The sequence below is a fragment of the Myotis daubentonii genome, chromosome 6 (genome assembly GCF_963259705.1).
Source record: "Myotis daubentonii chromosome 6, mMyoDau2.1, whole genome shotgun sequence".
NCBI classification, from domain to species: Eukaryota; Metazoa; Chordata; class Mammalia; order Chiroptera; family Vespertilionidae; genus Myotis; species Myotis daubentonii.
Window position 1 is genome coordinate 67,006,559 of NC_081845.1, and position 18,816 is coordinate 67,025,374.

Here is an 18,816-nt window from a genome sequence, read left to right on the forward strand (position 1 = left end):
CAATCAACTCTGAGGGAGGAGAAGTAAAGACCTGTGATAAGTGACAGGTCTCCTGGCATCACACAGTTTTAGGAGCTGCTCCCGGGCACTTGGGAGGTCACTTTCTCTGAGGTTTGCAATTATAAGGACTCGTCAAAAAGATGCATAGATGACCCAGGATGAGTGGAGAAGAGAGGTCAGTTATGGAGGGCACATCAGCCTTGACTAATGCTCGCAGGAGCTCTACTAGGAAAACCATTTGCAGGTTTATAGAAAGGAAAAATGTCCCAAATCTTGCTCAGGATGGTGACCTGCAATATAGTGATACAGAAATCATGGTCATGTAGTGTCTATCTTCTATTCATTTCTGCTTCACTCTATTTGTGCTGGGTTGGGCGACACAGGACATCTGGGTTAAAGTGATGGTACACAATTATAGAGCAGCTTTAAAATGAATTTCAGGGAGATATACCTGTTCAGAATCCAACTTTACTTAGGTGTAATTACTTGAGAGAGCCTGTTGTTGTTTCTTACTGCAAAGAACCATATTTAGTATGAACAAGTGAATTAAAGCTACATTCAGTTTGGGAGTGTATACACTCATCAATAGTTTAAGGAATTTTTATTGGGGGCGGGGGGCTGAAATCTTGTTAGATAAAGATGGAAAATAGAGAAATATATCTGGCACCAGCATCATCAGATGGGTAGTGTAAAAATGAGGAGCTGCTTGCATGATCAAAGATTGGAAACGTTCTCAGTTAAAAACCATACTTCCTTAGTCCTGGTCCCAGCTGCATTTTCATTTCCAGCCGGTTGATGTAGCACACTTAGTTTGAAGAACTCAACTTTTGCCTTTCTTCCCCCTTCCCTGATCTTTGCTATAAACTCTGTGCAAGTCAAGGTTCAGGTCCTTTGATTCAGCTTTAGCACACCGTAGATATTCTAAATCAAGATCTCCCTGGCTCCTCAGCCAACTATTTTATTCCCCCTCTGACCCTTCCTCCTGAACTGGTTCCTTTCTCCCTTGCGTCCTGTAGTTCTTCATACTGCTGGCTAGTCTCCTTGAGTTATCTGGGTGCCGCTCTCCAGGCACCATAGCGTTTCAACCTCTTATTAGGAACTCCTTTCAGGGTTCACAAATACGTATTTTCAGGCTACACATACCTGCCTCTGGCCCTGTGGGTTTCCAATTAACTTCATTAACAACCTCTGAAATACCAAAAACCTCTGTGAAGAAAGTTGTACTAGTCAACTCACTTCAAACATGCCAAAAATTGCTTTGTCATAAGAACAAATAGAAAGTTTGTTATTGTAAAGTCATTTGTGCTAATTTTCAAGAAATGGTCCCAATTTTCTAAAAGCCAGTAAAAAAATAAACAGGCAGAGGTCAGTAATTTCTTTTCCCTTGGAACTAAAATAAATATTATGAAGCCTAAATTCATCCACAGGAATGGGAAGATGAAGCACCTTTCAATAGACAGTCTCCTGGAAAAGCTAATGTCAGAAAGTGTTTCTCTCATATAAATTTCCATCTCTAACATTATTTATAACTTGTACTCTGACTATAGTGGCTTATGAACATGCCTGTTTTTCCTGTTGGAATGAAAATTCCTCGCAGGCAAGGAGTTTAAATTTTCTTATCCTATCATAACACAGGATGTGGTACATAGTAGCTCTCCCTTCCCCGCAAATGTCTGTTGAATTCAGTAGAATAATTACTTTCACAAGAAAAAATCTGAGGGGAAAGCCAATTTCTTGCTTGTTGGTTTTGGTTTCAGTTAGAAATGGCAGCAAACAGTGCGGAGGTCTTGCTGCTTCCAAACTCACAGACAACAGGGCCAATAGATTGAGATTGATCTAAGAATCTGCCTAAATAATTAAAACCTAAGCTTCAGCGAGCTCCAGTTAAGTAGGAAAGAGCTTATGAATGGATTTAAAAATATATATTTATTTATTTCAGAGAGGAAGGGAGAGGGAGAGAGAGAGAGAAATCTCAATGATGAGAGAGAATCATTAATCAGCTGCCTCCTGCACGCCCCACACTGAGGATCCAGCCCACAACCCTGACCAGGAATCGAACCATGACCTCCTGGTTCAGAGGTCCGATGCTCATTCACTGAGCCACACTGGCCAGGCTGAATGGATTTTTTTTCTTTTTACCAGAATTACAATTTAGAAAGTTGTATTCTAACTGAGAGAAAAATCAATAATACGCTTTAGATAGAAAATATTTGGGAAACCAATTCCTTTTTCTTTTAGACACAGATCCTTTTATTTATCTTAAATATCTGCTCTAGAAGAATTTTTCAATTTCTCTTGGGACTTAATTATGTAGGTTAAGCAACTGTAATTTTATAATGGGTTATTTTTCTGAGAATGCTTCTGCCACAAAATTTTTGTGACTATGGAGATGTCACAAAATTGCTGAAAATGCTCATACTGCAAATATTATTTCTAACGTCAGGAGAAAGTTCACTGATGTTCATATTATGTTTACATTTCAATACAGAGACCTAAACTTCCCCTTCTGGGATTCCAATGGGAATATAGTACAGAGCTACAATGTACCACAATATTAGGTAAAATTTAAGGTTCCTGAGAAGGAGCTCTTGCTCCTCAAAGTATCCCACCTACTTTCTCTGGCTTATGCCTAAAACTCCATAAAGGTAGTTGGATTACTTGGCATTGGGTTTTATCATCAGCTCAAATGCAAATGTTCCTGGGAGATGTAAAACTAACCCTTTATATTTAGACAGCTCAGGATAATTCTAAAAGTGTTTTCGCTTACATTTTCTTGGATGGCAGGGTGATGTGATTGCAAAACACATGATCTTATTTGGTGTTCTTAATACCTAAGTGAGGTGGATATTATTATATTCTCCATCTGACATGAAACAAAATGAGAGATCCCTTCCCCAACCCAATCGCACAATAAACAAATGGTAGAACTAAGTCTAAGAGCTGTTCCACTCTAATATATTCCTATGAAAGTCAGACACAGGGCCCTCACTTTCAGCATGAGGGTGTGAGAAATGGAGCTACTTCTGAATCAAATGTTGAGGTTAACTTTGCTTGTAAGAGGTGGGAACTCAGAAATAAACTCTGGAAAAACTCCTATTTCAAGCTAATCAGAAGGGCATATAACATTCATTTGGCCAATACACAATCACAAAATTGGAAGTGCCCTCATCCTTAAGTAGATGCTTTCAAGTGTTGTTGTTTTTTTTCACATGGAAAATAGAATCTAATGAGTTTTTCTCGATGATGAATAAGTCAATGAAGGTATTTAGGTCAACATTCTTAGATGAAGTTTTTCTATAAAGACTTGAATGGAAGAAATAGAAAGAAGGAGAGCAAAGCAGGTGGAAGAAAACATTACATGAGAATGAGAAGGATAGAACTGGGGAAAGTATCAACACTTCTGCTTTAGAAATGGCAGGCCATGGGCCCTGGGAAAGAAATAAGGAGCAGATAGCAGAGAATGATAAAATATTAATAAATAACAATACTTTCCCTTAGAAAGTAATAACTGTACATATATTATTGCAATCCAATGAGGTAGGCGTTATCATTATTTTACATGTAACAAAAGGTTAATCATCTTATTCAAGGTCATAAAACTAGTAGACAAAAGCTAGGTTTCAACTCAACTCAGCCTGACCCCATAGCTTTGATCTTTTAATTCTTTTGTTTTTCTGCCTCACAGTAAGTGGGGTGACAGATTAAAAAAACAAACAAAATAGAAATCATTTTAAAGCTGCTTTAAAAAAATCATGGAGGACATTTAATAGAATCTCTTAATGAGATACAGAATCAATAAGGGGCAAGCAAAGAGAGCTCTGGGACATGATATAGATACACATTTTCAAAGATATAGATGACAAGAAGAGATCAAGGGAAAGTGACTAGCATGAAAAGAAGGTAAGGAAAAGAGAACCACAGGCAGACACTGAGAACTGTTAAAATCTTGCAGGGCTTAGATTAGAGAGAGATAAGCAGAGAGGTTTCTGAGAAGGTAAAGGAAAGACGTTGACAATTTAAAAAAATATATGTACTTTTACTGATTTCAGAGAGGAAGGGAGAGGGAGAAAGAGATAGAAACATCAATAATGAGAGAGAATCACTGATTGGCTGCCTTCTGCATGCCCATACTAGGGATGAAGCCCACAACCCAGGCATGCCCTGACTGGGAATTGAACCATGACCTCTTGGTTCATAGGTCCATGCTTAACCACTGAGGCATGCTGGCAGGGCGACTTGGCCAACTTAATCAGCATCTCAACTTTGAGGTTCAAATGACACCAAACAAAAGGTAAAAATTCACAGCATTTATGAGACGATAGAAGGAAAGGAAAAAGAAAAATGGACATAGTAGAAACAAGACTAGTTAACCCAGAGAGTAAATTGCAAGGGGTAACTTTGATAAGCTTAAATTCCTATGGGCATGAAACTGTAGTGAAGAACAGTTATGGGAAAATTGTCACACTTAGAGAAAATGAAATATCCTTCAAATAAGACTACAATAGCACCACTGCATTTGCTGTGGAGGAGAGATTTGTGTATTAGCATTCTGGGAATCTGAAGGATTTAAGTGATACAGCAATACACTGGTTTAAGCATTCGTCAAGGACATCTTCTGGGGACTTGAAAAGAAAGTAATAGCAGGTTTGTGGGAAGCCAGCAGCCACACACTCATTCTGGGTTAATCTCTGGAAGTCCTGAGCAGCGCTGTGATCCATGATCTTCTCTCATCACAGCCAGTTTTCCCCTGACAGCGGCATCTACCTGCACCATGCTTGGAGAGATCGATAGCTCCTAAGCATCTCAGGCTAAGATATTGCCAGCATTCTTGGTTCAGAAGTTCAGAAGCAGTGCGATTAATAGGTGAGGAATTGCAGCAAAGGCAGCTTCTGAATCTTGAATGAGAATTTATCACATCTGCCACTTTGGACATTTTTCAAACGATTCCCCTGTGTGTTCCAGGAAGTGCTCACTTGAGCTGGGTTTGTCTCTTCTGGCCTGCATACTGAGCTGTGTAATTGAGGGAACTCAAGCATAGGCCGTTTATGGTTGTATGAATAAGCAAAATACTCAATATGTGACCTGATTGTTTTCCAAAACTGCACAGTCCCCGGTTTTACTTGTCATTTTGGAACAGGAGTGGGAGGATGAGACTGACAGTGAATGCATTCAATGGGTATAATGAACCCATTTCATGAAAGCAGATTTTCTAAATTATGCTACGAAGCTCATAAAATTTTAACACTTTCTTTTCTACGGGGGGGGGAGGGGAGGGCATATTTTTTAAAGGTGCTTATTTTTTTCCTGATCTCATGAAACAAATCAATCAAATTGACATAAAACTATTGCATTATTGGTAAGAGTGGGAAACTTCTGACTGATTTCCATGACATGATGGTTAGGGAAAAAATGATTCCTCCTCTAATGCTGCCATTATGCTTATTCACCCATCAAATGTTTCATACTCCTCTCTCCCCAGTGTGTCCTACAAAAGGGAAAATATTATTTGTCAGCTTCCTGCAATATGAGAAGCAGCAGGAATTTTGAGAGTGCCTTGCCATCCCACAGAAGCAGCACCATTGACCCAGCACAAAGTGATAAAGCCACAGGGGCATGAAAACTAGTAAGGATCGAAATGAGTGAAACAACTTATTTGTATCCAGTGGTGCCCCCCAAAGCTCATTACCAACAAAACCTATACCTGGTTTTGTATACCAGGTACCTCTACCCGCTTGTCTGACCTCAGGAATCTCTCAATATGCTACCTAAATCTGGAGGGAAGTTGGCTCACATAGCAGCACCTATCAATACTTTGAGTTTCCATTTACTGTAATTAAGTGAGAACATTCACGCTCTTTAAAAGTGTTGGTAGAGCCCAACAGGCATGGCTCAGTGGTTGAGTGTCGACCTATGAACCAGGAAGTCATGGTTTGATTCCTGGTCAGGGCACATGCCGGGGGTTGTGGGCTCGATCTCCCGTGTGGGATGTGTAGGAGGCAGCTGATCAATAATTCTCTCTCATAATTGATGTTTCTATCTCTCTCACTCTCCCTTCCTTCCTGAAATCAATAATATATCTTAAAATGTTGGTAGAATGACAATGCTTCCTGTGCAAGGAAAATGCATTTCCCAGGGCAAATTGCTGGGGCTTAGGATACCCAGGCTGATGGCCATGGCTTATGCACTGCCAGCAGTTACACAGAAGCCAAGGGCATAGGCAAAATTTGAATAGCTGGGGACATTCAGAACAGGTCTGGGGAAAAAGCAAAATGAACAATCTGTAGGTTTTACTGGGGTGGGTGTTTTGTAGTCTCCACTTTCAACTTGAATGTGTAGCATCAAGATTTCTCTCCGATCTATCAGTTATACCAATGATAAATCTGCAAATGACAATTGTTAGCTCAAGTGAGCACCATGGTTACGGAGAGTATATGCAGGGCAGTTCTAGTAAAAAATACTTAATTATTTCATTTGTAAAACACCTAGGCCTATTCCACAAAAGAGTTCAGTCAGAGGAGTAGACACTGACACTCTAGGCTGGTGAATAAGTAATTAGTGATATTAACCTTTGCTAATCCCATAAAAACGATTTTTCTACTTTTGAAAAGAAATTTAGAATATTCAGTATGCTGCAAAGTATAGAAAATTATACAAGAAGTATTGATGAATCCAAATCCAATGTTGTCAGATCCGAAACATCTGCCATATTTACTTCAGATCTTTTTACTTTTTAACAAACATACAGATAAAACTAAAGCTCCTGCAAATTTTTTTCTATCAAATTTCCTTCCATGTTTTAGACCCCCCAGATCATGCTGAAAACTTGTTACTTCTCTAGTCACATAATTTCTTTCAGTATTTCCTTTGATCAGAACAGTCTCCTGCCATGTTCCAGTAGAGAAAACTGACTGTAGGGATTTAGCAAAGCCCCTTACTGTCCAAGGCCCAGAGTTTTCTTATTGTTAAAATGGACATCATCTGTTTTTGCCCACCTCACAGAACCATACAGTGGTAAAATTAAATTTCTGTAAGGAGACACTTTTGAAAACTCTATCGTCCAATACAAACTATATGGTTACTTGGGAAATAAATCTCCCTTTCTTAATATCTTCTCCAAGGCCAATCAGATGTTTTAAAACCTTAATGTCTACCCACCACAGAGAAATGGTGCATAATCCATGCCCTGGCCCAACTAATAATAAGTTTGGTGGCCATACCAAGGATTTTAAATATTCTGTTCTATCATTGCTATACAGAATACATGTCAGTTCAGATGTCTTAGTAGTTGGTTTCAATAACATAATTCAAGATGAAAAAAGCAGGTAGTGGCTGTAAGATAAAATCCTGTTTCTCCAGAGTGGAGCTATAATTAGTAAAAAACCCAGGAAGTCAGAAAGTGGCTACTAATGTCCCACTGCTGCTATTCAGGGAGAGAAAAAGAGTAATTAGGGAATCGGACCCTACTGCTAGCTTTCAAATTCACAACCTGATAGCCTCAGCTGCCTCACTTGCATGTCTACGTATTCTGTGGCAACACAAGGTGACACTGGAATGTTAGCAATGTTGGCAACAGCTGTCTTGTCTGGGACCATGACCCTAGTGGGGAACAAGTGGCAATAAAATGATTAACTGGCCATGTCTCCATTTTATAGATCTTATGTATCTTTATTTTTAAATCTAAGAAAGTCATCTTAATTTTAAGAAATAAAATTACTATACCCATTGAGTCAAATAAATGGTTAGGTTCATTTTTTTCCAAAGATATCATCATTACAGTACATGGCCTTTGGTTATTTAATAGACCCAAGAGATTCAGATTCTCTGCTGAGAGGAACAGTGAAAAATATGACAAAACCCTGATCAGTTCAAGGCTCCTGGAAGGGATGTTAAGAATATGAATTAAATTCCCAATTGAGACATAAGAGCCTCAAAATACATACAGTCATCTACCGGGTGTTTGAACAAGAAATCAAATGTTTTAATCAGACATTTATTTTGTCATCCCTCTTATTCAGCAGACCAAAATGTTTGGGGGTACTAATTTGTTTCGGAAGTGGGCCTTGCTATATGTGGAAAACAATAACTTTGCACCTCAAGTTCGCAGTATATAATAAATAAAGTTGGAGATAGAAGGCATAAAAGTTGAGGATAGTGATAGATCATGGGGTACAGGTACAGTTCTATGGTGTTTTGAAGGCATACATGTTCATTGCTATGGCTGTTCATCTGATCCAGCCCATAACTTATCAGAAAGGAAGCAACAGGACAAAATGGACTTATTATATGTGATTAGAGTCTCCATCTTTAAGGAAAAATGCAGTATCCACTGCATTTAGGCAAGATTAAAATTAAATGGGCTACTAACAAAGCTTTGTCAGTTTTCTTGTTTTCTCTCAGCAAACAAACCTACTCCCTGTGTATGTAAATACTAAAAATAATCTGTTAAAAATGATGTAGCCATTAGAATTATCAGTAGAAACAATGATGTTATCACATCAAAATAAAAATCTAACCTCTAAAAATCTAATCTCAGGTACAAGCACAAAGAACAAGACTTACAAAGAGAGATGTGACATGCTGACCATTTTCCTTGCCTCTTATTACCATTAATACCCCCCGACCCCCCAACTCCCATTTCTGCTCTCATTGGGCCCTACATGATAACAGCCACTCAGCTCCAAAACTTTTTCTGGTACTATTCTTCTCCTAGTTCCTTTATGTTTATTAAATAAAGTCAGCTCTTTCCCACCTCAGGCCCTTTGATGCCCTGATCTTTCTGGGTGGGAAGTTCCTGCTCTGGCCCTCACATGGCTAGCTCCTTTTACTGTAATGTCATCTAATGTCACTCAGAGATACCACCAGGACCACCTTATCTAGAGCAACAACTCTTCCTTCCAAATCATTCTCACATACCCACTCATTTCCCCTATACCTATAGCTCCTCATGCTAAACTGAAATTGTTTGTCTACCTATTGAATTGCTTATTAACCACTGCGCCCCCTCCCACACAACAGTGTAAGTTCCTGAAGGTAGAGGCCTTGTCTGTAGTTTGTGTTTTGCTATGATCAATAAGTATGTGTTGAATAAGTGAATTCAATTTCACACTCTAAATTCACTCTTTTAACTGTGTACACTGTGATATAACCATGACCTTCAGGACTAGGCAATGACTCACGCTTTAAAGGTGAATGAAGCTCTATACTGAAATTAAAGCTATAATAAAAACAACAAGGTTATATATATATTTTTTAAACCATATTGTTGTTTTAGCAAAGAAGCATAACTTCCATTGGAGTCAGCTCCCACAAAATTAACACTGTAGAGTTTTTTCAGCATTTTACAAGAGATGGGCATTAAAGATCCATGAGCTAAGGGCTTTCACTTCAAGAGAGCATATCATTGACATTGAAAATGACTGTAATGAAACAGCATTTGTATTTAAAATAAAAGATAAGCAGAAAATGCAACAAAACCCTAAAAATAAATTTTGAAAATCATGTAGATTTACAATTAAGCATCAAACACTGAAAAATTTCCATGCCTTGGACATCCTTCAAAGGGCTGCGAAGTGTCATTCTTTGCTCAGAGCTTCTACAGTGAAAACAGTAGAGGGAGCTGCTGCCCCACATTACAAATTTCTTAAATTTTTGTTTTCAACAAAAATTGCTATGCACTGAAATGGGACACATTTGAGCCCACTGCTCAATTCTCATGCTGCAATAATGAAACAATGCACAAAAACAATGCCAGAAAAAAGAGAAAGGAAATCAAGAGCCCTGCCTGGAACAGAGAGAAATAATAACACATCTTAAAATTAATGTGGTTTTAAATAAACACTTTTTACAATCATGATGAATGAGAAGTAAAGTTAATGTCAAATGGATGGGCTAATTGTAAGTCCTTTAATGGCTCATTAGTTAAAGTCTCCTGCCCTCCCTTCTGCTTTGCCTCATTCTCAGCTGCTCCCTTCTCTTTTCTAAAGCAATGAAAACCAGAATATTTTGAAATAAACTAAGACATTTCAAGTCTCAAGACTTTCCACGTCTCATTATCATAACATAAAGCCACTATTTTCTGTTGCTTATTCTACTCAGATAACAAGAAGGCTTTAAAGAAAAAGAGAAATTTTTATTAGAGCATGAGGGATAGTAGTTGAGACTTAGAGAAAATCACAACTAATAAAATGCAACACTCAGATCATGGATAAACAGGCCCACAAGCAAGGTAGAGGCTGTAAATCAGAGAAGAAAAAACATCACTGAACGCTTAGACCTGGTTGTTAGTACTACTACTACCTGATTGTGAGTAACTTTTATGTATCTCTTCATGAGTAGATTTGCATATCCAGAATAAGTATTCCATGTTGAGCATATGGTCTTTCATTTTAGCAAATATTTGAAAGACTTTCAAATGTTTAATTGGATTTTGAGAAACTGGTAAGACAAAAAAATGTGTTGGCCCAGTTACAGATTCAAGACAATCTCTTCTATCTACAATACTATATGAGTGAACGGATGTTCAGAAAGAGCAATGGATTTAAGTGTATTTAGATAGAGTCTTACATTTACAAGAAAGTTCTTTCACATACTTGGCATTTGATTCTTCCAGCAACTGTGTAAAGTAGACGTGGCAGGTACTGTCATTTCAAATTTGAAGAAAAGGGAGTCTGACATGGAAATGCCAAGCGAATTGTCCAAGGACACACTCGTGAGGAGGATTCGTTTCCTCACTGTCTTACACGGTCCCACTGTCCTATGGCTTTGCAGTGCCATGAGTTACCTTGGAAAAATCAAACCATTTTCTGTGTGTGGTGTGAAAAGTAAAGCTGATCTAGTAATTATAAACTGGAAACTTATCTTTCACACCTGTGATCCAGTAGAATGAAGTTGGGCTTAAGGATCAGTTCCTGGGTGTTAATTCTGGCTGCCCCCACTTACACTGGTGTGACCGTGGACATTATAAATTGAGGATAACTTCTGCTTCTCACCATAGCTGTGAGGCTGACACAGGCAGTGGCAGGAGAGTACCCTAAGCAGAGCTAGTGCAGTAATAAGCTCTCCTGAGCCATTCCTTTCTTTTGAACTTATTTCCTTGTTAGTGCTCTTTCTTCCCCCAGGGAGATGCTTAATGCTTGTATGCTTCCTCTATGAAAAACTGCTCTCTACCATAATTTTAGTGTATTTTCTGGTATTAGCAATCCAAGACATCTCTACTTAATGGTTTCTCTCCAGTGAAGGATATTCATTCAAAATGAGATGGCAGAAGTTATTCAGGGACATTTGGAAGCTTTTCCCTTTTATAGGTAAGATCAAAGAAAAAGCTGGACCAATGCTTTATAAAAAAATGTGTTCATCATAAAGTGTTGTAGCTAGCTCTGTTAACCAGTTAGGTGCTCTTCAATTACAAGCATTCCAATTAAGGATAATCCTATATAATAAAAGGCTAATATGCAAATAGATGGAATGTCGGAACAACCGAACAACTGGTTGCTATGACATGCACTGACTACCAGGGGGCGTGCACAGAACATGATGGGCATTGGCAGCAGGCGGCAAAGTGTGGAACATGGTGGGCATCTGCTGGGGTGGGGACTGTGGAGCAGGTGACTGGGGGTAGGGGATGGTGGTGCCAGACCAAGGTGGGGCACTGATTGCTGTCATCGGGGTGAGCCTCTGGTGGTTACTGAAAATTCTTTGCTCCTACGCACCATGGTCCCACCTGATGCTCACACCCACTGCCAGCCGGGGTTCTGATGGCTCAGAGCCGTCAGCGGGTGCAAGCAGGGCCAGTGCCTTCAGTGCATGGGAGCAGCAGCAGTGGGAGTGGGGCTGCGGGCAGACAGGGGACCAGGGGCCATGGCAGATGGGCCAAAACTCACCCCCATGCCCACCACAGCCTCATGGCCCACAGTTCCTTTCAAGGTGCACGAATTCGTGCACTGGGCTCCTAATTTCATTATATTTAGATTACATATGTGTAAATTTCAATTAAGTCTTCCCCAAAGAGAGGAAAAATTGCTGTTCAATGTAGTGAGATGAGGAGCTTAAATGGAGGAATATGTATGGCTTTGATGAAACATCAATTCATCAAGACAATTTAATAACATTAGTTCACTAGATCTACTTTTTGTAAGTATTTCATATAAGAATTTTTTCCCTAGGAAATATACTCTTTCAGGGGGAAAGAGGTTTTCCTCCCATAAATATATATATACAGTATATGCTAAATGGAAAGTTGTGGGGAAAAATTATTCTTTGTAAACAACATATCATTTTGGTACAAATCTTTCTTTAAAAAGTGAGGAAATACAAATTTGGCTTCAGAACCAAGATTCACAAGTAGAAAAAATTGGTTAAAATATTTTAATTACGGGAGATGCTTCAGGCTATTCGAGATTTCTTTTAGTTCTATTTTTAAAAGATTTCTTTGACACTCCCTAAATAACAACACTGTCTTTGATTGAAGGGACATCTCTAAAGCCCCGCAGGGAAGAACATTTTCTTGAAGAAATTGAGCAAAGTATGCTGTTATCAAAGGATCCATGCCTCCTAATAACTCTTCTTCTTCTTTGGTTCTTTTCAGATAATTACACTGAAGTTTTTCCCCTCTAACTTTACTAAGGGCTAATTGCTTAAAAACACATACTAAAATTTTATACTATTCATTTGAGGGATAGTACATATTATTTGATTGCTATTTGACAAGATAAAATGTACAGAGTATATATTTTTACATTTCAAATTGTCTTAAGAAATTCTAACACGTGCTTCAGGGATCTCACACGCAAGCCACTAGGGTGAGTCATACACCATCTCCCAATCTCAACCAAAAGTGTTTTAGCTCTGACCAGCCTTTCCCTCTTTCTCATATTACCTTCCTTCCTGCTGTGAAATGGGGCTCATGTCACATAGAGTCCAATGTTGAAAAAGGCAAACAAATAAAACGCAATATTTTGACTTAAAAATGTTCACAAGTGTTAAAAAATACAAATAGTCCCATGGGACATCTTAACAGAGATAAGAAAATATTCTACTGATACTTTAAAAATAGTAAATAGACTAGAAGAGATAAACCAAAGAACTTGTACACTTAATATGCATAGCCCATGGATGTGGACAATAGGATAGTGAAGACCTGGGGGAGTGGGTAGGGACCATGAGGAGGGGGTTAAAGGGGAAGTGGATGGGGCATATCTATAATACTATCAACAATAAAAATATATTAAAAAAATAGTAAATAGTATGATAGCTGCAACGAATGGTGCTTATTCTCTCAACAACCCAACTCTACTGTGCCATTAGACTGTAACCTATCAATGAAATCTGGCATGGGACGCTCCACTTAGAACTCTTCACAGATTTTATATTGCTGCATGACCGTGGGGCTTGACATGAGGTTTACCAGGACCCTACCTGGGCTTGACTTGTCAGTGCTGTGAGAGAACTGCGTGCGCTGCCCGCCTACCGCCAGTCCCCAGAAATTCAGCACTTAATTGTTTTTGTTCAGGCTGTTTTCCTCTACTAACAGTACTTAGCTTGCATTCTCTTTCCCCTCTATTTACTTTACTGGAAAAACCTTGTCAACTTTTAATAAACAGCTTTATCAGGTATAACTGATATAAAAAGAACTGTATATTTTTAGTGCATGCAATCTGATGAGTTTGGACAAATGCACACAGTTAAGGGCAGACAATTTAAAATGTAAAATTATATACATTTTATCTCTCTTATCAAATAGCAATAAAATAATAAGTAATATCCCTCAAATGAATAGTATATAATTTTAGCATGAATTTTTAAGCAATTAGCCCGTGCGACAATCACCACAGTTAAGCTGACATATTCAACACCTCCCAGTTTGTTTCCCTTAGTTTTTCTGTTTGTTTTTGTAGTAAGAACACCTAACATGAGATCTATCCTCTTAACAAATTCTGAAGTGAATATTATATTGTCAACAATAGGCACTATGCTGTATAGTACAACTCTAGGATTTATTAATCTTGCATAACTGAAACTTTATATTCATTGAATAACAACTCTCCATACCTCCCTTCCTCTGGCCTCTGGTGACCACTATTGTGTCCCCTGCTTCTATGAGTTTGACTATTTTAGGGATCTTATGTAAGTGGAATCATGCTGCCTTTGTCCTTCTGTGACTGGATTTCACTAAGTATAATGTCCTCCAGATTAATCCATGGAATTGCTTCTTTTTTAAAGGCTCAACCTTTATGCTTCAATTTTCAATTCCTGAAGGAAACCACCCCAACCATTATCTTTTCTAAATTGTCACCCTCTGTTCACATTTCTGTGAACTAAACTTGAATCCCTAAGAGACAAGGGCACTATTTTACTCTTTTTTTTGCAAGCCCAGCTCCTAACAGGCTTTAAATAAATGTTTGTGAAACTGTTAAACAAGGTGAAGGAGGAACAGTTTCATTGCTTTTATGAGCTCATTTTCTTCAAATATTAGTTAATATGATCTTGAAACGACTGATTTCAAAGAACTCTGTTCATTTCTAGCATTTGGGAAATAATAGTCAGTCCTCTTGCTAAAGTACATTATGCTTAGAAAATGAAACATGGAGGTGGCAAAGAAAAACGTTATTTTACCTTCCTGTCCAGTGCTGCCCTTAGCTAATTCTTGTAAGTATGAGTAGGTGCTTCAGAGGAGTTTCTGCAGCCTGTTGGTACGCACATCATCAATTCAACCAAACATGCAAACAACTTCAGAAAAACCCAACAGCCGATATAAACTGTACCTCAAGGGACAGTTTTTATAATTCTTGTAAAAGATATTTTAGTCAACTAGAGGAGTTATTTCAGAATAAAAAAGACAAGGAGTTTCCATAAACCATAATTCTTAAGCAGAAAGTGAGCTGATGGTCTAGTCTCTTACTTTTTCTTTTAAGTAAAAGCTGACCTATAATAATAAAAAAATCTTCTCTTTTTAGCTTAGTCCCCCGCCCCCTGTATTTTTGTAGTCTAAAAAACTGGTTATTATATTATAAAAATTAATAAACCATTTTTCTTTTAAATACTGTGGACTCAGGATTCAATGCGACTGTGTATTAGACCCATAGCTGAGTTTAATTTGTAAATCTAATATTTGAAATAAAATAAATACCTCTCTACCCAAACATTCTGGAAATTAAAACCCGTGGAATTGAATATTATACATATTTTCATATAGTTGCATATTTCGTAATCTTCTAAATTCTCTAGTCAAATCATTGATCTATAGTTGAGAACCCGTTCCAGGATTTGGTGTAATCCTTTTCTCTCTTGGACATTTGGCAAGCTTGTCATAAAGGCCTTCAAATTCAAATTCTTCCTTTGAGAAAACAATTATCCTGTCTTGACTGCAGCATCAGACATTTAGAAAACATATGAAGGTCTAATCTTGCCTGTTAGCATTCACCAGCTTTTCTTCTTTGTAGCAGAAGACAAGTATTGAAAATCCTATAATGTGTTCTCTGTTTTGCCAGAAACCTTGGAATAAAAATCAACAAAGCTGATTCCTTTGAAGACTGGATTCCAGGGTGCCCAATTCATGCCTGTTTTGTTAATCCCTGCTTACTTTTATAATCAGTATCAACGGACACCAGTACATAACTGGTAGAACAATTCCCTTGAATGGCTAAAGTGGATGAAATGACAGGGCAACAATCATTTTTGGCACATGACCACATCCTACTGGAGCAGTGGTTCGCAACCTTCTGGCCCTTTACAGTTCCTCATGTTGTGGCTCAACCATAACATTATTTTCGTTGCTACTTCATAACTGTCATGTTGCTACTGTTATGAATCGTAATGTAAATATCTGATATGCAGGATGGTCTTAGGCGACCCCTGTGAAAGGGTTGTTCGACCACCAAAGACCCAGAGGTTGAGAACCGCTGTACTGGAGTCTTAGAGTTCTAGATCTGGCCTGGAGCCCTCTAGTGGTGGTTCAGGTCTTTAAAAAGTTCCTTATTTTTTGGTCTTCATTTTCTCATCTACAAAATATATTAATTTGTTTACTCGTTCATTATATAATTAATAACCACATGCTACGTGCCAGAAACTTTGCTAGGCAATGGTGACAAAATAGAGGTTGAAAAAATTCACTGTGCAGTGGGCAGACAAATAAGAAAAATAACAGTTGCAAAATCATGTGTTATATCTGTAGGAGGTATAATGTTATAGGGTCGTGGGAGATGACATCACACTTATTGAGAGCCCTGGCAAAGGCCACGTAGGAGAACTGATGTCTGAGCTGAATCATGAAGATAGAGGGATGCTTTTCTAGGTCTGTGGGAGAACATTTGCAAAGCATGGCATTTTTGAGATAGTAAAGGATGATTACACTGTAGATTGCAAATGAAGGAAGGGCACAGAGGAGGATAGGCAAAGATGGATCCAGGGCAAACTACGAAGGGTCGAGAATGGCATGCATAAAATGTGGAGTCCTTCTTGAAGAAAAGAGAAGTTATTAAACACTTGTAAGCCAAAGAGTTACATGATTAGGGTAATGATTTAGAAATATTCATCTGCAACAAGGTAGAGGCAACAAGACCAGCTCCAAGATGGCTACAAAAACACAAATACGAATTGACAAGGGCCTAAACTAAGGCAGTGGCAATGAGAAAAGAGAGTAGGAGGAGGAGAAGGTTCATGGGCTACTGGGATGTAGAATTGACATAATTTAGGAACTATCTTGATGTGGAAGAAGAGGGACAGAAAAAATTCCAGGATTATTATTAGTTTAGTTTGGGGCATGCTACTTTTCTGATATGTATGAGACCTCCAAGTGGAGATGCTGGAACTCAGGAGAAATGTCTGGGTTGAAATAAGACTGGGAATCTTTAATCCATGCAACAAATAGGTAGGGGAAGAGGGAATCTTGGAGAGCACATGAGACTTGGTTGGAAAGTTTGTAAGGTCATTCTGAGTAAAGGGAAGTGTATGAAAGGTCGCCTGCCCTGTTTATCAGAATTCCGACTTAGGGGAGACTTAGGGGAGTGTCGAAGGTGGCACCCCTAATTATTCCTTGACCTTTCTAAACAAGTCTGTGCATGTGCAGACCCCCAGGTGCTTACTGGAATCCTTATGCCTAATCTTTGGGTGCCCTTGTCTTGAGAACAATGCAAACAAATGTGTCCTCCAAAATTAACTCACCCTACTGATTGTATCTAAAGATAAAAACTGCAATAAAAGCCTAATGAGACAGGCAATCAGGGATGTCTGGTTGCTATAGCCGGGCAGTCCCTTAGCCTCTCTTTCACAGCAAACATTATGTCAGAGTAACCCATTCATCCATCGCTCAGGGTCTGCTGGTCAGCCCTGGCAAGGGATTGTTGTTAATGAAGGAGAAAAATAAAAAGAATGGTTCTAGAGGTAGGAGGAAAAAATGTCAATGTTACTAAACCAAGAGAACGGAGAGTTTCAAGGAAGCAGCAGTCAACAGTGAAAATTCCTATATAGTGGTGAAATAAGATGGAGCCTGAAAAGTGTCCTGGGAATCTCACATCTCAGAGACCATTGGTAACTACAGAGATCGCAGTCTCAGTGGAGCAGCTGGGACATGAACCAGATTCTAGTGGGTTAAAGAGTCAGTAGAGCCACAAGAAATGGAATACTTTTTCTAGAAGCTTGGGGTAAAGGAAAATAACAGCTAATTGGCTAGATCTTAATAGCTTTCTTTAGCAACAACATTCGATGAAATTCTACTAACAAAATAATGTATCAAGAAACGGGGCATGCTTCCCCAGAGATCTCACTACCAGCCTGGCTGTTAAGAAATTGAGGAGATGGAGTCAGGTGGGTTTGGAACATGATTCATGTATTTGGAGCCTTGACTTAGAGTGCTCATGCAGGCAGTATAGTTGTTTCTATGGTATGAGATGTGGGTGAGGTGTGCAGACAACTACTGGCCTTCCCTTATCTTTTGGTTGTTGTGGTGGTAGGAGGTATAGGCAGTACAACCATTTTAAACAGTAGAAAGATGAAAATTATTATCTACAAGGGAGTAAAATAGCCCATAGGTAAACACACAGAAATAAAGAGGGATTCTCCGCAAAAAACAGTCATCCTATTGTTTACTCACGGGGGGTCCTGGTGGTCCTGGTTTTCCTGGAGGACCTGTTTTTCCTCGTCTTCCCTTAAAAATCAAAGAGAAACAGACAATAAATGATGTGATTCCATTTTCTTCTAAGATGAGACAATATTAAATGGCAATGTTAAAGACAGTAAAAATTAACTAAAAGTTTAAAAAAAAATTCCAAATCCACATGACCTTTCAAGGAAGTCTCAAAGTTATGGGCCAGATATTAACAATCAAGATAAGAAAAACAGTGCCTGGAATGAATAAATCTTAATTGTTATTAGCAGTTCCTGATACTCTAATAAAGTAGCATAAAGTATCTGAAAGATGGTCTAAGATTGGCATTTTATCTGATGATTCTGTGGTTTCAGATGCAATAGTATATGCATTTGTCATCTTAAATTGGTGTTTCTGAAAGAGTGGTCTGAATTCTAATTTAATAGGAGTTGCCTGAGGGTGGGATTGGATGTTAAAAATGAATATTATGGGCTCCGTCCTAGACTTACTGGTTTAGAATTTCTGGAGGAGGAAGCTGTGAATCTGCATTTAAAAAATCACTTCAGGTAATTCTTATGCTCAGTAAAGTTTGAAGTGTACTTCCCTTAGTCATATCATAATTATATATGCTGTATAAAGTACATTAACTAACTCTTTTCTTCCCTTCGGAAGGTTAAGCTGTTTTATAAGTGAACTAAAACATATACTTGCTTATTAATTTTCATTATTGTAACTGA

At 38.4% G+C, this 18,816-nt stretch overlaps 1 protein-coding gene across 1 annotated transcript in view; it reads right to left on the reverse strand.

Annotated features, from left to right (window-relative positions):
* Positions 1-18,816, reverse strand: part of COL19A1 (collagen type XIX alpha 1 chain) — a 287,102-nt gene that overhangs the window by 81,227 nt on the left and 187,059 nt on the right. The window contains exon 15 of the mRNA XM_059699635.1: positions 18,086-18,139. Within this exon, the coding sequence (XP_059555618.1) occupies positions 18,086-18,139 (54 nt within the window). The remainder of the gene's footprint in view (positions 1-18,085; positions 18,140-18,816) is intronic.